This window comes from Fukomys damarensis, unplaced genomic scaffold, assembly GCF_012274545.1.
Source record: "Fukomys damarensis isolate Sample0158 unplaced genomic scaffold, DMR_v1.0_HiC HiC_scaffold_32, whole genome shotgun sequence".
NCBI lineage: Eukaryota > Metazoa > Chordata > Mammalia > Rodentia > Bathyergidae > Fukomys > Fukomys damarensis.
In genome coordinates, this window is record NW_022900944.1 from 23,105,580 (window position 1) to 23,130,341 (window position 24,762).

General features: G+C 54.9%; 2 protein-coding genes across 12 annotated transcripts in view; one reads left to right on the top strand and one right to left on the bottom strand.

Annotated features, from left to right (window-relative positions):
• Positions 1-20,238, top strand: Katnb1 (katanin regulatory subunit B1). 2 transcript variants are annotated; one of them, XM_010617228.3, is made up of 20 exons: positions 1-112; positions 1,092-1,397; positions 5,478-5,608; positions 8,715-8,832; positions 13,708-13,808; positions 14,078-14,119; positions 14,684-14,767; positions 14,969-15,084; positions 15,430-15,501; positions 15,685-15,835; positions 15,951-16,141; positions 16,211-16,341; positions 16,670-16,720; positions 17,509-17,576; positions 17,692-17,811; positions 17,911-18,060; positions 18,258-18,334; positions 18,411-18,485; positions 18,650-18,766; positions 19,004-20,238. In XM_010617228.3, the coding sequence occupies exons 2-20, from the start codon at positions 1,358-1,360 to the stop codon at positions 19,134-19,136; spliced, it is 1,968 nt and encodes a 655-aa protein (XP_010615530.1). In that variant the 5' UTR covers positions 1-112; positions 1,092-1,357; the 3' UTR covers positions 19,137-20,238. The 2 variants fall into 2 exon arrangements, with proteins under 2 accessions (XP_010615530.1, XP_019062051.1); XM_019206506.2 differs by lacking the exons at positions 1-112; positions 1,092-1,397 and adding an exon at positions 2,282-2,589.
• Positions 20,239-20,240: 2 nt separating this feature from the next.
• Kifc3 (kinesin family member C3) overlaps positions 20,241-24,762 on the bottom strand; it is a 37,386-nt gene continuing 32,864 nt past the window's right edge. For 7 of the 10 annotated variants that reach the window (XM_010617219.3, XM_010617227.2, XM_010617218.2 and 4 more), the window contains 6 exons: positions 23,491-23,621; positions 22,923-23,046; positions 22,616-22,745; positions 22,303-22,532; positions 21,914-22,048; positions 21,013-21,522 (listed from right to left, as the gene is read on the bottom strand). In XM_010617219.3, the coding sequence (XP_010615521.1) occupies positions 21,256-21,522; positions 21,914-22,048; positions 22,303-22,532; positions 22,616-22,745; positions 22,923-23,046; positions 23,491-23,621 (1,017 nt within the window). In that variant the 3' untranslated portion in view covers positions 21,013-21,255. The other 3 variants (XM_033758003.1, XM_033758002.1, XM_033758005.1) reach the window with 3 other exon arrangements.

A 24,762-nucleotide genomic window follows, 5' to 3' on the forward strand; every position in this document is an offset into this window, starting at 1 on the left:
TTTTGTTGTGAGGGTCGGTTGTCAAGCAGCGGCCAATCAGGGCAGGGGATGGAAGCAAGTGGGGGTCGCTCTTGGAGCAGAGCCTGGGCCTCCGGAGCGGCAGCTGCAGCAGGTAGAGTGGGCAAGTGGGGTGAGAGGAAGATGGGTCTGGGGACTAGGCCAAGCCACGCAGGATTGACCGGGCTGCAGGAGAGAACTGGGGCTGCAGGGAGGGCTAGAGCCTGTACTCCGCATGGCTCGAGAAGAGGGAGGATCTGGCGAGGCTGAGGGATCATCCTCAGCCTTGAGTCAAGCGGGGCTGGCCTGGAGGCCGGAGGGGGAAAGCCCGGGAGGCCGGAAGCGGAGCTGAAGGTCCGCTGAAGGATGGGTAATAACTAGGAGCCCGAGAAACAGGAGTGCGAATAAATGAATGGGAGACGCCGATAGCGGCGGCGAAGTGAGAGAACAGAGGGCCCGGGAAAGGGGATACTGGGCAAATGGTTTGTGGGAAAAAGTGAAGTGGCTGTGGGAAGCGGGTGGGAGACTCCATGAGGTGGCCTTTTTAGAGCTGAGGAGTCACCTCGACTCACGCCCAAACTGGAGGAGGCCCAGATCCCAGCTCTGTCTTTGGGAATTTAAGGGTGCAGGTGTAGTTCCTTGCCAGGATCCAGAAGACTGGACCGTCAGGCTCCTCTTTGAGATTGTCATCAGAGAGAGAGAGTTCAATGGTTGTCGCTGGATTCCCTATCATAGGCCCCTAAGCTTTATCATCTGACTCCAGCCCCCGTCCTATACATCAGGTGAAAACAGTGATTCCCAGAAATCTGTGGACTGCAGACACCTGATCCTCCCTGCCCCACTGCAGCTGCTGCATATTAGGCAGCCGGCATCTTGGAGAACAGAGCTGCCTCCATAACGTCTGCTTGTTTTGCTCTGTGTTCTAAGGCATTCTGCTTGAGGTGACCCCTCTGCAGATTCTCAAACCCAATTTGCAGCTGCCGACTCCGGCAGCTTTGGTGGTTAATACTCTATCAGGCAGCCTTAGAGATGATACAGGAAGCTGCTCCTCATACCAAGTGTTTCCTAACAATCCATCACCTCTGTTTTTCCAGCCAAGTGTTGAACTGTGATGGCTCAAGCCTGACATTCCATGATCTGGAATCCTGACAGATGCGGACAGGCTGCTGCTGTTGCTACTGTGGATGATTTAAAGGCACCAGGCAGTCCAGGGCCAGGAGAAGAGGCATTTCCTCTGCCTGGATGTGGGGGAACTCCTTGCCAACTTGACTGGTGGATCCGGGGGGGGGATCCACCCCCACCCCACAAAGAAAGCACAGTCCATTTTGTAGGTGAGGCTTCAGGTGCCAGCCCCTGAAGGATGGCCACCCCGGTGGTCACCAAGACAGCCTGGAAGTTGCGTGAGTAGTTTTCATTTTTCTTTTTTTTAAATTGAATTTATTGGTACATTCTAGGTAGACAGTACAGCTACATTCATTACTGGGATCTTGTACCTTTACATGCCAGGTCTTGGTTCTCATTTTTTCCCCTTGTCCCCATTTTTTACCTCATTTATTCTGTTAGCTGCTTATTGCTGGCCAGCACATATTCACAGCTTCATCTCCTCTTGGGAGAGAGGGAGACCCCAGACTTTGTCGTGAGATAGACCAAGATGGAAATTATAATTGGCACTTATTAGATTGGTAGTGACATTGAGCAGGTGACTTAACCTCTCTGAGGCTCAATTTCCTTGTCTGTACAATGAGGTAGTCACATGTAACATTCTATAGTTGCTATGAGATTCAAGTAAAATCGTGAATGTTATACAGTGCTTAGTGTATGATTTCCAGTTAGCCTGATAAGGAAGAATGGGATGAGAAATCCTGAGCTATTCTAGGCATTTTGGACATCTTGTGAGTCAGACTTCTGTGGCCAAGTGAGAGCATCTTGAGGTAGGAGTGGAGAGGTAGGCAGGGGGAGGGGTGGGCAGAGGGACACTGACAGGGCTGTGGAATGTAGGTGAGCACGAGCTCAGTCCCATCATCACTATGCTAGTGCTTCTAAACACTTTGATCCAAGACCCTCTATTCTCTTTTTTTTTTTTTTTTGTACTGGGGATTGAACTTGGGACCTTGTGATTTTGAGGCAGGCAGCAGAACCACTGAGCTAAATCCCCAGCCCAACCCTTTATCTCTTAAAAATTGAAGGCCTCAGTGTGCTTTTCTTCATGGAATTTACACCTATCACTATTTACCACTGTTAGAAACATTTCTGGGACTTCTAAAACCCAAGAATGTGTAATCAAATGTGACACTGTTTGATGATGTCACCACGTCATGTATCTTCTAGAAAACTACTGTGTGCTTGTGAGCAAATGAGAGCCCAAAAGCCAAATATCATGTTAGTAGTATTACAGAATTGCTTTGTCCTTTTGTGCCCTCCAAAAGGATCTTGAGGATCCCAAAGGTTCCCAAAACCATGTTTGCAGAACTGCTCTACACACTGACGCCACAGTGGGCCCTACCCCAGCTGTCACATGTTGGCATAGACTTGATGTGTTCTACCTGGCCACCCTCTGCTGCATACTCCCTGAGCTGTTTTCATGAGCTGGGGGTAAGGCTTCACCACTTTCCTCATTTGTAAAGTGAGAGTGTGGGCTATTTTCAGTTCTTGAAAGCTCTAGGCTGTGAACAACCCTTTTATAAAGGTTCTTGAAGGAGGGTATACTTTGCACAGAGTGGCTTTGATTTTATCAGGATTATATATTCATGCTTAAACAGCTGGTCTTTCCTGTACATGAGCCAGTGAAGGACAAAATAGACAAAGTCATTATACAACGGGAGTCCCACCTGGGGAGACCATCAGGTAGGAATTGATTAATCACATCCACCCATTTCCAATCCTCCTCTAATTGCATGCTGGTGTGTGTGCTTTCGGGTAGCAGATGATATGGGATGAGGCAGGGATGCATGAACAGCAAACGCAGAGGCCCTGAGGTAGAAAGCTTGGTGTATAACAAGTACTTAAGGGAGGCCAGGACCTGTGGCACAGTGGCAGGGAGAATGTGGTACCAGATGACACTAGTGAATTCTGCAGGGCCTCATGACCATAGCCCTTTTGAGGCTTTGACCTTATGTTAAAGGCAAGGCCAAGCCCTCAGTGTATTTAACAGGAAGTAATGTGATGTGACCAGATATATTGGGCATCTGCTGACAATTTCATGTGCACAGTGGTTTCCCTGGTCATAAGATGCCTGAGGTGCTTGAAGCCATATGACCGCTGGCTCCTTGAGGCTGTAGAGTCTGGTAGGGATCAGAGGGAATTTGGCCATCTTAGGTCAATTATGCCCGGTTCTTTGCACTTTTCTTCTGAGATACAAGTCCTCAGCTCCCCTGGCAGCAGGCAAAGCGTTCCCCAGCTTTGGAGCCTGGGAAACTGCTGAGGGCCTGCACCATGGGGTGGGCAGTACAGCAGCTGTCATCTGTCCTGCCAGAGGACATGCTGAGGATGTGGATCTCTTGGCATTAAAATCAGGTCCCAGGCATGTCCTTCAAGCCAGACTAGAGGGGTAGCTCTCAGCTGTGCCCCACATCTGCCCATCTTTTCAGCTGCTTAGAGAGAGGAGGCTTCACCTCAAGTCTGTGCCTTTTTCAGTTCCTTGCCTGGCCCAGGGACCATCTGGTCACACTGGCTCAAAGGCAGGACGCCTTTCTCCTCATTGCCCACAGCCTCCCAGGGCTAGGCCCTGGAAGTACTTGTGTTATGAACTCATGGTAGGGTCCTCCAGGGTCCTCCAGAGGTGCTGAGGCCCAGTGAGGTGGAGCTTAGCCAGAACTTCCCTGGGAAGTGGAAGAGCCAGGACAGATGATGGAGGCCTCCAGGTGGGTCCAGAGAGAGGTGCAGTGCAGAAAGAGAGTGGCTTCTGAGATGGGGACAGGGCTCAAAGCTTGAGAGCAGAATGCTTAGAAAACAGGTACACTGGTGTCTTGCTGGGTTGAGCAGAAGTTCTTGAACACACAAGTGTCTGTGGCTAGGGCCCCATGCCCCTGTCCCTAAGTGTCCAGAGGACAGAAGGCTCTGCTGTTGAGATGAGCACTAGAAAAGGGCCCAGCTTCCTTGGATCCAGATGGCCGATGTCTGAACCTGCAGGGAGCTCTTGCCCTTGCTGGGCTGGGTGCCCTGGCCAGGCCCTCTTGGGAAGGGTCAAACCCTTAAGCATCTTTGATAGCCCCTCTGAGCCGTGCTGCTGGGATTTCCTGGCCCTTCTCCAGCTTCCTTGTGGTCTGCAGCCTGCACCAGAGCCACTTGGGCAGGGTGGAGCCTGAGCTGGGGTGGAGGAAGGGCCCTGCGGAAGCTGTGACACCCTTCTCCGCATCACCAAGCCAGCCTCCCAGCTGCCTCGGGGCGTCAGCACCTGGGGTTTTCCCTTGCCTCTGTGGGGAGACCTGTCTTTTCTCCTCCTCCTTCCTGGGAAGAGCTCACCCAGGGACTGGCTGGGGGTGCCTGGGCCACCTTTTAGTTCCTCACCCTTGTTTTGTTTTTTTTTCAGAGTCCTAACAAGGCTCCTGGAGGTTCTCGGCTGCAGCCCAGGGCCCTGGTAGCTGCCCATAGGTCTTATCTCTGATCTGTCTCTGGTCAGCCCTCCCCCCACCCATCTATCTGTCTGTCTGCTGCCTTCTGCCACCGCCTCAGAAACCCCGTGGCCCCCTGTCTTGCTAACCAGTCCTTATCCTGCTAACAGCCACAAGCACTTACTCCCTTCAGAGTAGTAGCTCAGGCCAGCTCACAGACCTTCAGCACCCCCCGGGACAGACTGTTGTCACTTACCAGGCAAGGACCAGCCTTCAGAGGTTAGGCAGCTTTTTTGAGGCCCCACAGTGGCACCTAGCTGAGCTCAGACCGGCCCCTGTGCAGCTCAGTGGTGTTACATTTTCTTTTGGGGGTAAAAAAAGAAACAACAACTTTTGGTGAGTAGTTGTCCTCGGTATCTATGTAGGATTGGTTCCAGGACCCCTGTGCTCAGAAACTGAGGTTCCACAGATGCCGAGTGGCTTGATGAAACCATGCAGGATTTGCACATCACCGACCCATATCCTCCTGTGGACTTTAAGCCACTCTGGGTTACTTGTGGTACCTGGTACAGTTTGAGCACTATGTAAATAGTTGTTACCATGTGGTATTTAGGGATAATGACACAAAAAGTCTGTACCTGTTGAGTACACGTGCATTTTTTTCCTCCAAATATTTTTAACTGTCGGTTGTTTGAATTTGTGGCTGTGGAGGGCCTTGCCATCTGTTCAGTCCAGTCAGTTGCCGGTTAATGTGCATAAAAAGAAGAGCTCAGGAGGCCTTGAGGCAGGACAGAATGACTGAAATCTGAGGCTCAATGGTCTTTCAGCCCTGACAGCTTCTGGTTCTATCGGTGGTGGCCAAGCAGAGCCACTCCTCCTCCACAGGCCATCCAAGCCCTCTGACTGCCTTTTCCCTCCTTTTCCACGTAGAAGAAATTGTTGCCCATGCCAGCAATGTGTCCTCACTGGTGCTGGGCAAAGCCTCGGGACGGCTGCTGGCCACAGGCGGGGATGACTGCTGTGTCAACCTGTGGTCCATCAACAAGCCCAACTGTATCATGGTGAGTCTCAGGGTGGTAGGGATGGGGACGGGGTCTGCGGCAGGGGAAGGGACAGGTGATTTTTCAGGCACCATAGAGCCCAAGACACCCATCCTCTGAGGCCAGTCCAGGCAGGGAATGGACACAACACACTGTCATACAACCCCTGGCTGTCTGCTCAGGAAGGCCCAGGATGGCTGGGATGGTGGCCAGCTCTCATGAATAGGGGAGCCACTTGGCTGTGGGACGGAATTTGAGTTCGCATGGGAAATCCATATAAGCCCCTGGTCCACGGCTGAGCCAAAAGGCTGTGTCTCCCACCTAGCCTGTCACCTATGTGGGGATGGTCATTTTGACTCCCGACTTTTCACAAAAAGGATTTGCCCCGTTGGAGCTAGTGAGGGAGCTAGTTCTTTAGTAGCAGCTTTTCCTGGTTATACGACCAGGTGCAGGACTAGAAAGTGCCTTACAATGCAGGAAAGCATAATGGAAGAAAAACATAAAATTAATCACAGACAGTTCTATTTTCCGAGATCAGTACAGTTGGTATTTTGATCTGTGCCTCTCTAGGTGTTGAAATACACAAATACACATACATAAAAAATATCTTCCAATTACTATCTTACTCTTGTGTAACCTGGTCTTTTAGACTTAACAATGTTGTGAGAATTTTCCTATGTCAACAAATATTCTTTTACAACACAATCTTTAATGGCTTCCTGGTATTCCACTGTAAGGATGAGCTGTAATTAGCTTCACCATACCCTGTTATCAGCATGAGTCTGATTCCAGGTTTTTGGCTTTGCTAAACCACGCTGTGGTGAGCATCCTTGTCTACCCAGACCTTTCAGTGGGTTGGTGATCACTGCATGTAATCCAAGGGTGTGTACTTTTTAAAAAGCTTTCAAAACATCTTGCCGAATTGCCCTCCAGAAACCAATCTACATTCTCACCAGCAGCATAGGAACCCGCCCCCCCATACTTGCCAACACAAAGAATTATTATTCTTTTGACTCTTGATCAAAGAAACATAAAGGAAAAATGGTGGGAGGTGACATTTATCAGTAGAAACATAATCACTTCAGTGTTTCTGTTAGACCTACCCAGGCCACAAGCCAGTCTTCACTGAGATCAGAATTGACATTCCATTTTGATTTTACTTTGTCGTGTTTAAGGGTTCTTCCCCACTAAATGCCAGTCACATACACAACTTGAAAAAAAAAAAAATCAACAGAGATCAGAAATAGGACCTGAACTGACCCACACTCTTCCTGAGCAGGACAGTGAAGTCTGGTCCTGACCATCAGATTTCTCTTCGGACCAGATGCAGCCTTCAGGTCCCCACCTGACCTTAACTCATATCTCTATCCCCTCACTCATCACAAAGCATCTACTTTGGCTTTGGGTATCACAGAGCCGCCTGGGGATTTATACCTGTGGCACTCCCTCTGCAGATGGTCTCCTTCATTTATTTATCTTTGAGTAAACTGGACACTCATGTGGCTCAACATTGGAAAGATAGTGAACAGTAAAGTCTTTCTCTCTTCCCTGACTCCCTGCTATGTCCCTGCTATGTGTTATTCTGAACACAGACAAGCAAATGTATTATCTCTTCCCTCCCCTCCTTTTTTACACAGAGGGTGTCATACTGCAAATACCATTCTCCATCTTTTTTTACATAAAAGTCTCATGGAGATTAGTCTCTTATCAGATTGAAAGTTGTGCCTTATTGTTTTTTGGTATGTATGGGGGTTGAATCCAATGCCTTCACACTGAACTGCATCTCCACCCTTTTTTATTTTTGAGACAGAGTCTTCCTAAGATACTGAGTTGCCCAGGCTGGGCTTGAACTTGCCATAATCCTCTTGCTTCAGACTCCCAGAATGCTGGGATTATAGGCATGTACCACTACACCCCACGGTCTCATTTGTTTCAGTGGCTACATAGTTTTCCATTGACCAGGAAACTGTGGACACCACCACTTAGCCAACAAGACTCAGCGCAGCAGATAACCTTGGGTTTGTGATGTTTCATGGGCTTGCGCATGGCAAGGGCTAGCTCCCCAACATGGAGTTGCTGGTTTAAAGGGAATGTGCCTTTCTAACATGGGTGGGGTTTACCCACTTGTGGTCCAGGGAGTTTGTACCCCTTCAGACCCCTGCCAGAGCTGTGTGGGAGTCAGACAAGCTGCCTGTAAGTATTGGGCCTTGGGGGTAGATCTGCTGAGGAGCAGATCCCCTGCCCAATTCCCAGTGGAAATGTCATTTTAACAAGCACTAATGGAGTCGCCATTGTCCCTTGGGGTGGCCGGGACCAGGCAAAGAATGACAGACCCCGTGGACTTAGTTTCCAGCCTCCTCTCCAGAAAGCTGGAGATGCTGGCACCTACCAGTCTCAGTGGTGAGACAAGGTACAGCCAAACCCAGCTCTGCCAGCTCTGGGTGGGTGAGAATCCACTTGTCCTCCAGCAGAGACACTCCCTGGCCTCCTAGGTCTATAGCAGGGTCCCTGACTGGGCTGGGAGCCCCCTGAGCCAGGAAACCAAAGGGGTGAGGTGAACCTGCCATAGCTTCCCCGCTGAGTGCAGTGCTGGACAGAGTGGGGATGCGAGCAGCCTAGAAAATGGTCATCTGGATTCAGGACCAAAGGATTGGTGTCCATTTATCTGTTTCTTAAGACAGGGTCTCATCATATTGTTCAAGCTGGCTTTGAACTCACTATGTAGCCCAGGCTGACCCGGAACTCACTGTGATCCACCTGCCTCAGCCTCCCAAGTGCTGGGATTACACGTGTGCACCATCACACCTGGTTAAGGCCCTTTCTTTATCTTGATGAGCCATTCCCCTTCGAGAGGCCCAGGGCCATTTCTGTAGGTGACACCCATACCAGGAACAACAGGGGAGGTGGTTGGAGGATGAGTGGGGTTTTGCTGCCTTGCATTCCTGGCAGCTGTAGCTGGGAGAGTTGGTCGTGCAGAAATGGTCTGCAGGAGGGTCACGTAGGGCCCCACGGAGCAGCCTCTCCCTTAGCTACTCCTCGCTGAAGTCTTTCCCTGGGACCCCGGATTTAGGACAGCAGCCTAGGGGTGTCCCTGCAGTGCCGTGAAGCTGCCGCCCTCTCTCCACAGAGCCTGACGGGTCACACGTCCCCAGTGGAGAGTGTCCGCCTCAACACCCCCGAGGAGCTCATTGTGGCCGGCTCACAGTCGGGCTCCATCCGCATCTGGGACCTGGAAGCTGCCAAAAGTAGGCCCTCTCTCACTGTCCTTCCTCACATGCCTGGGCTCAGGCAGGGCTGCGCCACTTTTTCCATGTGACCAGATTGGGGGGGGCACCTGCCTGTTAGCCTGGCAGCAGCGAGGGCTGTTGTCACCTCAGCGGCTGGCACTGAGGGGCACCGAGAATGTCTGAATGAACAAACCATGGGGAAGGGCAGATGCACGGGTGGGAGGGGGTTACATTTGGAATCCGGAAAGATATCAGCTGCTGCTGGGGACCCTGCAGGACACATGAGTGAGTGGGTGGCCGTGTGGGGGGAGCTGTGAAGAACTGGGGTGCAGGTCCCCCAACTTGGGGCAGCCCATACTGAGCCCTGCTGAGTTACTTCAGGGACATGTGCCTCAGGTGGCCAGGTCTTCTGGTGCTTGTAATGTTTGTCTTGATTTGGTTTTTCTTGATAGAAATTTAAATATGTGGTTTAGCGTCCAGGCAGGTGGTTCTAGAATCAGTCATGATGGGAAGAGGAAGCCTTTGTTCCGCTCCTTCCCAGTCTCCAAACCCTCACTTTTCTGTCCTTCACCTGTCATTGTGCCAGCAGCATCCTCGTTTCTAAACAACAAGGTGATACTGCAATCTCTTTTTTCTCTTCTTTAATAAATGTGTACCTTAAATACTTCCTGCTATGGGAGACAAAGGTTTGGCTCTCCCAGCCACCCCAACCCCATGTTCACATTTTTCTGTCCCTTCTCCCATTTTCACCATTTAGGTGGTCAGTGTTTTTGTTTGTTTGGTTGGTTGTTTTTTGTTTGTTTGTTTGTTTTGTGTGTGACAGGGTCTAGCTATGTAATCTAGGCTGGCCTTAAGCTCACTATGTCATCCAGGCCTCAAACTCATGGTGATCCACTTGCCTCAGCCTCCCAGTGCTAGGATTACAAGCGTGCCCCCCTATGCCCAGCTGTGGTCAGCATTTCTGTTGTGAGGGCACCAGGAATGTTATTCACAACTGGTTACATTTATTTCTATAACTTGATTTCCCTGGAGTTGATAAGTGTTCCTCTTTTCTTCTCTGCTACCAATTCATCCCAGATTCTCAACCAGAAGAGTAAACCTCCTGTTCCCTTCAAGCCCATCCCATCACCCAGGTGTCTCTTCTCAGAGCTGTGTTCCTCAGGTCCTAGTGCCTGGGAGCATGGAGAGGTGAAGCCCTCCCAGCCCCTTGTGTGGCATCATCTTCCTGGTTTCTTCCTCCAGAGATGGAGCCCATCATCCCATGGCTTACTGTGAAAGGTTGCTTGGCAGGCACAGTGTTAGTGGCTGTCCCTGGCCAAAAGTGACTGTTCTACTCCTCTCTTTTAAAGTTTGCGTGTAGAGTTCTGGGTTGGAAATAATTGGTCCTCGGGATTTTGAAGATGCAGCTCCATTGCCTCTTAGAGTCTGGGCCAATGCTATTTATTGTTAGGTCACATTCTTAGGTAGTATCTGCTTCCTCCCTTCCTGTCTTCCCCCACACCAAGCTTGTAGGAGCTGCATCCAGCATTGTGATGTTTCACACAAGCCTTGGTGAGGGTCCGTTTTCATCCCTGAGCTGGTTCCTCGCTGGGTCCTCTTAGTCTGGAACTTGCTGTCAGTTCAGGGCCCCCTGGTTTCCCTGCAGGTGGGCTGCCACACAGGCTCAGTGGCCATTGTCATGTGGCAGGAGGTACAGCACTGCCAGCCCTGCAGATTTATCAAAACAATCTGGAAATCTGAACATATATGTGGAATTCACCCATTTTTCAGTTTTGCTGGCTAACTCGGTGTGTTCTGTGGAACGTGGCACAGGCCAGCATGGGACTTGCAAATGGAGCTTCTGTTTTTGCTGCTTCCGGGTATGCCAGGCAGGAGGTCATCTTCCACAGCCTGTGAGAGTCTGGGCTTTGCGGAGGCTGCCTTTGCCAGACAGTCCCTTCTGCCTGATTGAACCTTATAGCTTCTCCTGGGCCTTGCCTCTGGTCCATCTCCACATCTGCTGCAGGATGGTGCCCATCAGCCATGCAAACCCAGTGGTGAGGTTCATTCTGCCCCAGAAGGGTAGTGGTCTTATACAAATGGTCTTCAGGAAGGACAGTGCCCCTGGAACTCGAGTGACACTTGCCCAACCTGCAAGTGTCTATTGAAGAATGACAGAGCTCCAGGACCCCTTGAGGACAAACAGCTTGCATGCCTTGCTTCTTGGCACGTGGCCCTGCTGCTCAGCCACACCAGGACCAGGGCCGTTATGTTCAGACAGCTTTGGCCTCGAGCAGGCTTCAAAGAGCATGCCCAGGATGAGAAGGTGACCAGTTTGGGTTAAGGGCAGCCCCCAGAAACTTCTGTGTGGATCTGAATCCACGCACATAACCATTGACAATTCACTGAGGAACAGGGACCAGAGGGAGAAGCCAAGAATGCTGTGTCCCCATCCCAGTCCTTGTTGGCCACAGTATTTCACTCATAAGGGACACATGAGTGATTCCTTGAGGGGCTAAGAAATAGAAACTGAAGACCTCAGCTTCCGGGGCACTGGTTCCCAGGTGGCTGCTGCACAGGAGCTTCTCACACAGGCCCCAGACCACCCAAGAGCCTGGTTGGTAGTGGGGTGGGCCCTACACCCTGTGTTGGGTAAGCTTCCAGCAGGTTCTGATGCAGAGCCATGTTGGCAGGGCCCTCTCATCAACAGAACCTGGAACTTGAATCCTGGTGTCAGGACTCCCATCCCTGTGCTCTCCACTCTGCCATCTGCTTTTTTGAGTTGGGAGCTTCCCAGATGGAAGAGAAGCTGGCCCTCAGCAGAGGTGTTAGGACCTCAGGCCCACCCCACTCAGCAGAGCATGTCAGTGACAAAAGGCCAGGTGCAGACAGGGCTCAGAGCCACCCATCATGTTAGTTACCTTGAAATCAGCCCAGTGCAGGAAGACTCAGACAAAGGCTGTGCAGCCAGTCCACTGAGAGGCTGGGAAGTCCCTGCACAGGGCAGGCACACCTGAGTGCTCTCTACTCTGCAGTTCCAGGGTCCTCTGACCAAGTCTGGACATTTCCCAAAAGAGTTGAGCAAGCAGGGGCAGAAGTCAGTTCGGAAGAATGTGGTCCGCCTGCTTTCCCCAGCACAGCCTGCGGGTGAGGGCGGGCCAGCCAGCGGATCCCAGGAAGGGAAGGCAGTGAGTGCCCTAAGAAGCTGGCCCACGCAGGGGTGGGACCTGCCACAACTGCGCAGGGCAGGGCAGAACTTCAGTCTCCTGGCTGGGAGATGCAAAGTGAGTGGATTAGGGATGGCATGGAGTAGGCAGCATGTACCTGGGGCTCCTTAGCCAGCAGAGGGGCCCTGGCAGCACAGGGCAAGGAGGCTGATGCGGCTGAGTTGGACCTTTACAGGATGGATGTGGTAGGCACCTAGTCGTACTCCCTGGTGCGAAGGGGCATAGTCCCAGCTCCAGCACCCGATGCCCTGCACTGAGGCCACATGAAACATGGACTGTGTCCTTCAGGCAGATGAGGATGACAGTGGCCCTGGACTTGTGGCCCCAGCATCAACCCCTCCCTCGTAGTTGAAGCATACTGTGAAGGGTGCCGCTGAAGTGGCAGAGCGGGCCCAGTTTCCAGCCCTGTACACCACTCTTCAGCCTCGGGCTGGCAACTGTGCTCGGAGCCCTCACCTACCTCCTGGCCTGGTTGGAGGGACTCGGTGACCTAATGCAGCGACATTGCTCAGCAAGTGCTCACCAGACACCCTGGGGACAAGGGAGGTTCCAGATGGCCATAGATCTGGGTGGTGCATTGTCACTGAGGCCAGAGAAGGAGAAGCAAGGCACATGTTTCTGGGGGAGGAGAAAAGAAAAGGTCCGGTGTGTGGGGCAGACAGGAATAATTATAACTGGCACTTAGTGAGCACTCAGTACATGCCCAGCCTATGTATGCTAAGCACTTCGTTTTCTTACTTGGTTCTGACCATAACCCATGAGGCTCAGAGAGTGATTATCCAAGGTCACGTGGCAAGCAAGGAGCAGAGCCAGGATGGATCCCAGTTTTTTCTGAGTCCCGAGCCTAGGCCCAATGTCAAGGGAGGGGGACGATCACACAGTAGACTTCATTCGGTTTATCCAGAGCTTGGGTCTCAACACTCCTGTGTCTAAAATACATTTGGAGGCTTGAATACCTCCTGCCACAGAGAACTTACCTTATTTCACCTTCACTCAAACCTCAGAGTGGCTGGACTCTCACACTCCTTGGCCCAGCATTCCTGGGCTGGTCACTTTCATCCAAACAGCAGAAGTAAAAATCTTTCCGAAAGCAAGACAAATGGAACCGATTTGAAAGCTGCCTGCAAGCTTGAAGGGTGGCAGGTGTGGCTTCTAGATAGAGATAGGTGATTGGTCCCAGCCCAGGCTGTGTCCTCTCTGTTCCCAGTTCTTACTGCCTCCACTTGCCATGACAATACCCCCAGTATCTCTCCCTTAGATAGGTGTCACCCCAAGGGCCATGTGAGAGTCCAGCCATGCCTGCCCCTTGCCCTTACTTTTTCACCTACCTGCCAGGGCCCCTCATCCTCCACCCACTGACTTCTGCTCAGACGCCGCTGCCTCTGAAGATCCTTTCTTGATTTCTCTTTTTGACCAAACAGTCGTTCCCAGGGCTGGAACACTCTCCTTCCCTCTGTCCCTCCCTCTCCCCTCTCCCCATCTCCCTACCAGTGTCTCAGGCAGGGAGGATTGGCTGTCATTGCAAGAGAAAAGCAGAACAGTAGCGGTTATGGTGGTGGAGCTCTAGCTGATTTGTTTCCTATGCAGTTACTACTGAAACGCACACACAGTTGCGCCCTGCAGCTCTGCCTGGTTTCCATCTCACCTGCTCTCACACCACAGCCTCCACTCTCTCTCGTCTTCTCAGTTCTTCGCACACTCATGGGACACAAAGCCAACATCTGCAGTCTGGATTTCCACCCTTATGGCGAGTTCGTGGCCTCCGGTTCTCAGGACACAAGCATCAAAGTGAGTTGCCTGACGGCTGGGCTTCCATCTGCACCCTCCCCCCTTGACAGCATCCACGCCTGCCCTGGGAAGGGGGCAAACAGGCACTCGCCAGTCACTGGGCTTGGAATGCCCAGCTGGGGTGAGCGGTGTTCAGGTCTCTGTCACTGTGACTATTGAGTCCTGGAGGCCCCTGAGCCCCCTCTCTGCTCACAACTGCATTCTGCCCTTGGCCCAGGCTCCTAGTTAGGTTCTCTCTTGACACTGCCCCTGGTCTCCTCTCCCCACAGCTCTGGGACATCAGAAGGAAAGGCTGTGTCTTCCGGTATAGGGTAAGGACGGCATCCTTTCAGTCTCTATGACTAGTCTGTGGCATTGAGCATGGGGTGAGGACTGCAGTCCATTGTGGGCGAGATGTGGACTGTGGCCTAGAGCCTAGAGCAGACTGGGATGTTGTGGGTGGCCCATCCCAACCCCTTGGCTTTCCACCACTCCCTAGATCATAACCGTGTTTATCCAACTGCTGTGCACTTGATTTTGCAGGCAGGTAACTGACATTGGAAGGTGAGTGGGGTTCTGCTTACATGAGTTTGGCAGCACTGTGCTGAACTATTTGCTTTTGGAGGTGCCAGAGCCTCAGACATTAAAAGATGTACTTTTATTCTCCCAAAGGGGCCATAAAATGTTTCCTAAATGGTATGACCACATTGTGTCCTGCAGGCCTGCGAGTCTGGCTACATGTGGAGAAATGTCCCTGTCTGCCATCTCCTAGCTGGGGATACATCTAGGCCTGTTCCCCAGGAAGGCACCATCGGGGCTGGGATGGAAGAGCAGGGGAGAAACCTGCCCCGCCCAGGCCCCCCGGGTGAGGTCTGTGCACTGTCCTCCCTCCTCAGGGGCACAGCCAGGCTGTGCGGTGTCTCCGGTTCAGCCCTGATGGGAAGTGGTTGGCGTCAGCCGCAGATGACCACACAGTGAAGGTAACTCCTGGCCAGATGTGGGTGTGGGGCCTGGAATCTGCTGATCACACCCTAGTTGAGTCCTCACCTCCCTCCTGATGGGGCTTATGTGCCCCAGCCTGTCCAGAGTGGGAGATTTGTGGACAGAGAGCTAGGGCTGGATTAGGAGAGTGGACAGCCAGATGCCTCATTTGTCTCTGACTGCCACTGCCCCACCCCTAGCTCTGGGACCTGACTGCTGGCAAGATGATGTCTGAGTTCCCTGGTCACACGGGGCCTGTTAACGTGGTAGAGTTTCACCCCAACGAGTACCTCCTGGCTTCTGGTAGCTCTGACAGGTGAGGATCTGAGCACATCACCACAGCGGTCCACCCCGTCTCTGCCCCATCTCTCTGTCCCTGATGTTATATTGCTCCCTGCTCCTATCCCCCAACTCTCGTTCCTGGATCTGTATTTTCACAGACAATTCAGGGTCTAAGGCCCCAGTGGGTCCACCACACAGGAATACCCATGGCCTTTGGCCTCTTCCTCAGTCATGGTCACCCTCCCTCTGGCTGTACAGGGCCAGGCTCTACCACAGCCAGGGCAGAGATACCTGGAGAGAAGCTGGCTTCTCAGGCCAGAGGCCTGTGTGGAGGCCTGATGGGCACTGGCTCTTGGGCACAATGTGGCTCCTTTTTCAGGACGATCCGTTTTTGGGATCTGGAGAAGTTCCAGGTGGTGAGCTGCATCGAAGGAGAGCCAGGGCCTGTCAGGTACCGACAGCTGCATGAGCAGGCCCAGCCCTTCCTCTTCCCTCCTCCAGGCACAGGATAGGGGATGGAGGGACCTTTCCTGTCCCCGCTACTGCTTCTTCTTGGTCCTGGGCTCCCCTGAATTCCCAGGGTGGCAACGGGCTGGGTACCCCAAGACCCACAGCCAACTCTCGCCTGGCCCAGGAGTGTCCTCTTCAACCCAGATGGCTGCTGCCTGTACAGTGGCTGCCAAGATTCGCTGCGCGTCTATGGCTGGGAGCCCGAGCGCTGCTTCGATGTGGTCCTCGTCAACTGGGGCAAGGTGGCTGACCTGGCCATCTGCAATGACCAGCTGGTGAGAGCCGAGGTGCCCTCCACCCACTAACCCCCACCTCCTCTCAGGCCTGCTCCTTCCCACCCACCCTGCTGGGGTCTTGGTGCCAGGTGCAGCCCCAGCTTTCATTTCCCAGATAGGTGTGGCCTTCTCCCAAAGCAACGTCTCCTCCTACGTAGTAGATCTGACACGAGTCACTAGGACAGGCACAGTGGCCCGGGACCCTGTGCAGGACAGCCAGCCGCTGACCGAGCAGTCGCCCAACCCCAGTGCCCCACTCCGGCGCATCTACGAGCGGCCCAGCACGACCTGCAGCAAGCCCCAGAGGTGGGGTGCCGGGGCCTCAGAGGGCATGGGGGACCCAGGAGTGGGCCTGACCACAGCCTTCCCTGCCAGGGTGAAGCACAACTCAGAGAGTGAGCGCCGCAGCCCCAGCAGTGATGATGACAGAGACGAGCGTGAGTCCCGGGCCGAGATCCAGAACGCTGAGGACTACAATGAGATCTTCCAGCCCAAGAACAGCATCAGTGAGGCCACTCTGCCCTGCAGCCCCGTGTCCCTGGCTCACTGCAGGGTCCTTCCCAGGAATGGTCTTGGTGTAGCCTTGCATCCCTTTAGCCATATTCCTAACTACCCGGGCCCTCTTCTCTGCCCTTGTCCTTTGGCCCTCTCTGGGCTGTGCTCATGGACTGAGGGTGGAACCTGGGCACTCAGGGAGACCCTCACTGAGTGGAGCACATGGGCTGGGAAGGCCAGGGCTGAGGGCACAGTCACACTGCTGCGGAAGCACCTTCCACGCCCGCATAGTAACTCACAGGCAGAGCCCTGAGTCTTCAGTGCCATTTGTCTCTGCAGGTCGGACGCCACCCCGAAGAAGCGAGCCCTTCCCAGCACCCCCGGAGGACGGTGAGTCAGGGCAGAGCCTGGCCTCCAGGGACCCTGCTTCCCCAGTCTTCCCCAGTCTTGGTATGACCTCCAGCCTCTCCCCCACTGGATCTTGTCCCTCCACCTGCCTAAAACACCTACTATATCCTGGGCAAGGTCCCGGTGACTAAGTGTGAGCAAGGCAAGCAGGTGCTCAGCCTGTGCCTGCCCCAGTGTGTGGGACGGCAGTAGACAGCCACCCACAGGTAGGCTGCTCTGGACACAGGCTACAGCGGACAGTGGGGCCACTAGGGACCATTAAAGATGGGGCTGGGGGTGAGTGAGAGGACAGGGGCAGGTGAGCCCTGCTGGAGACAGGAGGCCGTGGCTGGGAGTCCGGGATTTACAGTGGCAACATCTCAGGACGGAGAAAGGGCATGGGGTATCCCCTGTAGTAACCCTGACCCCCACCCGACCTCCCCTTAGGGGACCAGTTGTCTTCCCATTCACCTTCTTGGGGCTGGGTTTCCTAAAAGCCTCTTCCTGCTCCACTTCCTGTCTACCATCTACTCACCAGTGTCCCCTCCCCACCTACACTCCATTCCTAGTGACAAGATGGCTCTGAAACTCCTGGGTCCCTAAACAACTAGGAATGGTCCACTGCCATCTGCCTCTCCAGAACCCCAAGCTGCTGATGTTCTCCCTGGGTTCCCACTGTCTGCTGCTTCATCCCCAACTACAGATGCCACCTAGATTCTCCCTAAGCCCTGCCCTCTTCCTGCTGTCCCTTCTTCTGGCCTAACCCAATGATCTTTTCCTTTTGCACCCAGACACGGCCACAGTGAAGGAGGCAGCAAAGCTAAGCCCAGCCATGGACGTGCAGTGCCCAATGCCAAATGTATGTCCAAGTAGAGAGGGCGTGATGTGGGGCTTGAGGGGCTGCAGGCCCCTCCTTTGTGCGAGGTGAGGGGAGGTCTCAGCCTGGTTGCCTGCTGAGCCTCTGACCCCTTCAGCTTGAGGTCCCGGCCCAGCCCCCGGTCCTGACATCCACGCCTGCACCCAAGGGTGAGCCCACCATCATCCCTGCTGCTCGGAATGAGCCAATTGGCCTGAAAGCCTCTGACTTCTTGCCTGTGAGTGGGGATCCAGACTGAGGGGTGTGGTGGCAGCCATGGGGTGAGGGCAGAGGTGTGCCGCCTGCTCCCATGCCAGCACCTGGGCCCATACCATAGGCTGTGAAGATCCCCCAGCAGGCGGAGCTGGTGGATGAAGATGCCATGTCACAGATCCGCAAAGGCCACGACACCATGTGCGTGGTGCTCACCAGCCGCCACAAGAACCTGGACACCGTGCGGGCTGTGTGGACCACAAGTGACATTAAGGTAAGTGCCCACTCCTGCCTGGGGCCTAGCCACACCCCTCCTCCTACTGCCTGGGTTTAGCGCTGAACTGAGACGAGGCCGCATGTGTGCTGGGAGCCTGGATGTTGCACCCTGACTGCTATTTCCTCCTGCATCGTCATCACAAGCTGCCATCAGGCCCCCACTGTCCCCACCCCCTGATGGTACTCTGTTTGCAGACGTCTGTAGACTCTGCTGTGGCCATCAACGACCTGTCAGTGGTGGTGGACCTCCTGAACATAGTCAACCAGAAAGTGTAAGTGGCCGAGAGGGTTGGGGAGGGGCTGGGGGAGCAGAGCCACCTGTCAGCGCCACACCCGGCCTCTCCCCAGCTCCCTGTGGAAGCTGGACCTGTGCACCACCGTTCTGCCGCAGATCGAGAAGCTTCTGCAGAGCAAGTATGAGAGGTAAGGGGCAAGGCCTGCGATATGGAAGCTGGGGCCTGTCCAGGGACCAGAAAGATCTCAGGGCCTTGGGAGGTGGCTAAGCAGCATTGCTGCCCTTCTCTCACCCTGGTGGTCAGAGTGGAAAGGGCCTGTCTGTGTGCCTTGTTCTCTGTCTGTCCCCAAAGCTACGTCCAGACAGGCTGCACTTCCCTGAAGCTGATCCTGCAGCGCTTCCTGCCCCTGATCACAGACATCCTGGCTGCCCCACCCTCTGTGGGTGTTGATATCAGCCGAGAGGAGAGGTGAGAGACAGGCTGGCTGGTACCCAAACAGGGCCAGGGCATGGGGTCGGCAGTCAGATCCTGGGTCCCTGCGTGGGCTCGTTGTGCCCCCAACTGTGGGAAGGCCAGGGGATCCTGGGCTAGTCCTCCTCTCTGAGGAGGGGTAGGATGAGTAGGATGGCAGAGGCCCTGGGGCCGCAGGGCTGAGGGTCATGGTGGGCACGCTAACCTCCTTAGGCCCTGCCCCTCTGCCCACAGGCTACACAAGTGTCGCCTGTGCTACAAGCAGCTCAAGAGCATCAGCGGCCTTGTCAAGAGCAAGTCCAGCCTGAGTGGCCGCCATGGCAGTGCCTTCCGGGAGCTGCACCTGCTTATGGCTGCTTTGGACTGAGGAGTTCAATGGGTAGGGCACCCAGCAGCCCTCAGGGCCTGGCCTCCCTTCTCTGCCCTGTGTGCCCACTGGCCCATGAGCCTCTACCTGTTCTCTACTGCCTGAGGCCATCCTGGAGGTTGCGGAGTTGGCCCTGACCTGTTCATCTTTCAATATCTGCCCAGCTCTTGCTTCTTGGGACAGCAAACAGCCCTGGGGCTGCTGCTATAATTTATAGGCAGATTTTATTAAATTTGTAACTGTTCCCTGTTCCATTGTGCAAGGGCCATCCCTCTGGCCATGCAGCTCACCTATGATGACCTGCTCTGGTCTCTGCCCCTGCAAGCCCCAGGGATGGTACGCCAGGCAGTGTGGCCAGAAGGGGGCAGCAGAGTTGACAGATGTGCCAGTTCAGCTCTGGGTATGAAGGGGGAGGCAGGAGGTCCCCAAGGCTATAGGAAACAGATTAGGCCTCTATCTCTGCTACCCTCCAAGCTGTCCTTTAGTCCCTGCAAGATGCCAGGATCCTAGCCCTTGTAGGCACAGCCACCAGTAGGCTGCCCACTGCCCCCCACCCCGAGGTAGGGCCCGAATGGCTGCTTTCTCTTCTGCTGAGGATTCCAAACAGCTTCCAGGAGCCCCTGCACAGTTTCCCTGGGGCTGTGCAGTGGCCAGAGTCCTGGGAGTGCCAGGCGGAGGGTGGTGCTGTGCCACCCTCTGGCCAGTTTAATCAAGACAGGAAAGGCTGGGGCAGAAAGAGAGCGGAGGGTGTGTTGAGCCCCCACCATGGTATGAGAGCCTCAGCCAGCCTTTAAGTTCTCTGAGGCCTTGGTCTCCTATGACATGGAGGTGACACCGCAGGACAATCAGATATTGCAGCGCACAGATGCCTCATAAGGATAACTGGCCCTAGAAAAAGGCACTTCCCCTGGATAGGAATGCTCCTGAGTCCCCCTCCCAGTTCAGGACCTGTGTTCCTGCTGAGGGCAGGGGGAGATGGCAGGGTCTGCCAATGTTCCTCTCCCCCTGATCCAACCATAGGGCTCCCGAGACCAACACAGGCTGAGGACACTTGTGTAAAAAAAAAGGTTTTTATTTTAATAAAAATGGCTAAATTCCAAAAGTTCTTAAATAGGATTTCAGAGGGAGGAAAATGTCAGGAAGCCAGTGAGCAAGGAGCATGCCTGGTGCCAGGCAGATAGAGGAGGGGACAGAGAACCTTGCCCACTGGCCTTTTCTGCCAGCCATAAATACAGCCCAGCCATGGCAGGTGGCCGGGCTCCTATGTACACCTAGGAACGCAGTACACACCACTCTGGGATGCCCCTCACTCTGCCCCAGCTCAGGCCTGCACCATGGAGCCCTGTGCCTTCCCGGAGGCCCCTCAGGCCATGTATGAGGAGGGGGCTGCCTGGCCCACAAGGGCCAGCTCTGATGCCCAGAGCCTGCCAGGCAGAGTAGGCCAGTCCTGCCCCTGCCACTTGCACCCAGAACAACAGCTGAGAGACACTTCCTTCTGAATGAGTCATCTCTGCGGCAGAGCGGGAGGGCCTCCACTTCTGTCCCTGACGCTGCAGGAGGCGGCCGGCTCCAGGTGGCACATCTTTGTCTTTACACAGGCACCGGCCTCTTCCCTGTGTGGGAGGCAGAGGTCCTCAGCTGTCTGCAGCCATGCTTGGGCCCACAGCAGTGCAGAGGCAAGAGTAGCAGGGGGCCCAGCAGAAGCACACAGACAGCAGGCAGCAAAGCACAGGCCCAGCCTGAGCAGCTGAACCTGTGTACCCCTTCACCTGCAGCGGGTGACAGGTGGGTGGCAGGCTGGCAACCCTGGGCCGCTGGCCCCACACTTACCTGGAGACTGCAGCCCCAGCCGTCAGGCTGAAATCAAAGTGACACATGTCTCAATGGTGGGCTTATCTTATCTTGCCAGGGCCCTGCCACCCCCAAGCCTCTGGACTCAAGGACTGGCCAGGCCCTTGCATGAGAAGCCCATTCCTCACATGAAGTGAGCCCTGAGCTTTCTGCCCCTCACACCCCACAAGAACACCATCAAGGCCCAGGGCTTAGAGGCAGCCTGTCTTGGAGGGGTTGTGTGAGAGCAGGGATGGCCTCCAATAATCTTGTCCCAGCACCTTCTCTCCTAGGGCCTGGTTTTCCCATCTATAAAATGGACACAGTGCTGCCCGCCCTGACTGCTTCTCAGGGAAAGGGAGGGGTTTTTTTTTAAAAAAAAGGAAAGAAAAGGACCTTCCAGGTAAGGGAAACAGTGGTTGTGACAATCATGTGCAGAGAGCTCACCGGAGGGCTGCAGCTTCCTCCGGATGGATCCAGGACGGCTGGAGGGCCCAGAGCCAGGGGCCGAGTGTGCTCGTGCTGTTGGCTGTGGTGTCTGGCAGTTTGGCTCCAGCTGTGAGCAGGAAGGGCAGGTGGGCTGAGGCCATGGCAGACCTGGCTCCTCCCCACCCCCCACACCATGCTTCCCTCATCTGAAAAATGGGCGTGATGAAGAGGCTTCCAACCCAGAGTCCATGTGAGAGTTAAATGAGAATCGATGTGGAGAATTAGCTCCTACTGTGCACCCGCCCCACCAGGCCCAGGGACCAGCTGCTGACCCACAAGGACCTCCAAGGCCAAGACAGACTTGGGGTCACAGGGTTTGGGTGCAAGTTCCAGCTCTGCCCTCAGGTCAGCTTCTTTCCAGCTCCACCCCAGGCTGCCCCCACCAATGGCTCTCCCCATGCTGTGGCCCACAAAGCTGCCCAGGGCCAGCCTGAGACGGACCCTCAGTAGCTCCATACCTCCAGATGCTCCTGGCTCGACCAGGACCCAAGCTCAGTGCGGCGGGACCCGGGACCCAGCTCCACGGAGCGCACCCGCTCAGCGAACCTGAGGGAGTAGAGCGTCTCGCTGGTGTTCTTCTCCACAGGAGATACCTAGGGGACATGGGAGGTCACATCCCATCCAGGCCAGCTGGCTGCCTCCACAGCACAGTTCCCTGAGGGAGCTCTGGTGGAGGAGGAGCAGAAAGGTCAAGGGCAAAGAGAGGGGCTGCTGAGGTGTGCCAAGTACTGCGCCTGAGGCCAGCTCTGCGAAGCTGGTGCTGGAGCTGCCCTGACCAGGGTCCCTTCCCTGGCCTCACCCCAGGAAACACCCACAACTGCACACCTGAGGGCAAGGGTGGCCTCACCTGCACCACCATAAGCGTCTTGCTGTCGCCACTCAGTGAATCCTGCAGCAAGTAGGTGAGCTTGGAGTTGCGGAAGGGCACGTGGCCCTGGCGAGAGCGCAGGGCAGCAATGACGTCCCCCAGGGCCGACAGTGACTTGTTGATGTGCTGTGCCTCCCGCAGGCGGCTGCCCTCAGCACCTGACTTGCCCACACGCTCTGAGCCAGCCAAATCCACCAGGTTCAGCTTCCCTGCGAGGAGGGCATTAGGGAGGTCAAGGCTTCCCCAGGAGGGGTCCCAAGGGTCCCGAGCCCAGCTGCCATCCCTCCCTCACCCATGGTGCGGATGCCTGTGCTGCAATCTCGGCCCTGAACCGTCACGATGAGCAGGGCATGAGAGCGGGAGCTGTGCTCATTCAGGTTGGTGAACTCCGTGGTACGATTGGCGTAGCCGAACTCGAACACCTGCGTGGCAGGCAGAGCACGGGGTTAGAACTGAAACTGTGGGGTCACCTGTCCCAGAGCTCCCTGCCCAAGGGAGGCTGCATGTACAGACATGGCAGATGGCTCTCGTGTCCCCTGCCTGTCCTACTCTAGAGCAGCTCTGCTTGGGATTGGGACTGGGGTCTCCTAGCTCCTCACCTTGTTGATGTCAGCCACACTCTGCACCCGGAACCGGGTCAGCCCTGGCACATACAGCTGCCCACTGCCGTCTGGGCACAGCCGAATCTCCAGCTTCTCCTGAGGCTCTGTCCCCAGCAGGTCCCTTTAGGGCAGGCAGAAGTCATTCCCTTATCCCACTTCTGGCCTCCCATTCTCCCCACATGTTCTCCCCAGCCCTCACACAGCCTTGGACCATCAGGCTGACGCCACCTCCTCCAGCTCCTCCCCTACACTCAGCCAGAAATGGAAGACCAACTGTTCAACGTTCCTGTGAGACACCTTCCTGCCACACTCCACCTATCTAGTACAGCTCACAGGTGGCGAAGCGGATTCCTGGGCCTCCCAAGCAGCTCAGAGAGCAACACTGCCAGAGAACATCTGGGCCCCAAGGTTGGGGCATGGCTGCATTTGGGGATGGGACCTTCACGGTCACGTCAGGAACCTGAGCTCCCACCAGAAAGACCCTGCTGCCCGTCCCCGTGGCTCCAGCCCTGCTCCCAGGGACCCCAAAGCCACCAGGACAGCTGTCTTGGCACCCCAGGCCCACCTGAGGATCTCATTATAGATCTCGGCGGCACTGACAGTGATGGTGTACTCCCAGTCAGAGGCCTTTTCCCGCACCTCTGAGAAGAGCAGCTGCAAGGCCCGTTGGTTGATGCCTGGGTTCTCAGGGGTCCCCTGGGGGTGGAAGACAAGTGAGCAGTGAGCCTGCAGACGCTCGCATGGTATCTGTCACCCCTAAGCCCTTGCTTACCCCTCACAGGTGAATCTCCCTGCCTGACACTGGGTCTGCCCCCAACCCCCCCCGCACCCCCGCCACCTACTGTAACTACTTCACCTCCTGGACCCTCAAGTTTTTCTTCCTTTACAGCAGGATCAGCCTGCCAGGATGGTCCTTAGATTTAAAGCAAAGGAATGGGGTGGTTGGCCTGGCAGGGGCTGCATGACACTGCTGAGACCAGATGTACACCTGCCCTGCCAGGACCTGGTAGGGGCAGCAGGAATGAGTTCGCTCCTGCTGCCCACATAAAAGGTCCAACATTAGGAGGCCATGAACAGGGCTATGTGGGTGATGGATGGGAGGTAAAGCGGAGCAGGCAAGGGCCCTGGGGCCTTTCCAGCAGGAGATCTGGAGTCCTATCCTGGGCTCTGGAGGCTCTTGGGAAGTGTGGGCCTCACTTCCCACCCCCATCCCTGCAAGAGGCTTTCTGCCAGGGTTCAAATATGCCTCCTAACCTAAATTTACAGTTCCCTTCAGAAGCAACATCCTCAGACAGTGGAGGCTGACTCCACGGCTCCCTCGGGCCTGCTCTGTGATCATCCCCCAGGTGCCCTTGTAAGAGCCTCATCCCTGGCTGTGCTACTCTTCTGGACCTGATGGGCACCTACTGATTGCTGCCCTCAATGCTGACTTCCTGGTGTCATTCAGGTTCCCAGTGCCTGGCGGATGCCCGACATACCTCAGCACAGAGCTCAGGGGATAAGTACCGTGAGGGTCCAGTGGTCATCTCAACTGTGTACAGCCCCAAGACAGCTTGGGAGCACAGGACGCACTCTGCAACCCCACCCCTCATTTTCTTCAGCTCCCCCAGAACTGAAGAGACCAAGAGGCCCAGGTTGGGGGCAAGAGGGCTGATTTGGTGTGCTCCCTGAGGGTACACAGCCCATCCAGACCTCTTACCACTCTGCCTGGGGAATTCTGCATGCCTTTTGAGGAGCCAGGGAAAATGCCCCTGAAGGCCAGCTTCCCTTTTTCTCTATCCACACTCAAGATTCTTCCTCATCTCAACGTCCCCATTTCTTGGCCGTGCTGCCTGCT

Excerpts from the sequence above, each read along its gene's own strand:
- Katnb1 (XM_010617228.3), top strand. The coding sequence starts at position 1,358 with ATGGCCACCCCGGTGGTCACCAAGACAGCCTGGAAGTTGC. Across the intron at positions 8,833-13,707 it reads GGACCTGGAAGCTGCCAAAA|TTCTTCGCACACTCATGGGA; the intron begins GTAGGCCCTCTC and ends TCGTCTTCTCAG. Across the intron at positions 18,486-18,649 it reads CTGCAGAGCAAGTATGAGAG|CTACGTCCAGACAGGCTGCA; the intron begins GTAAGGGGCAAG and ends CTGTCCCCAAAG.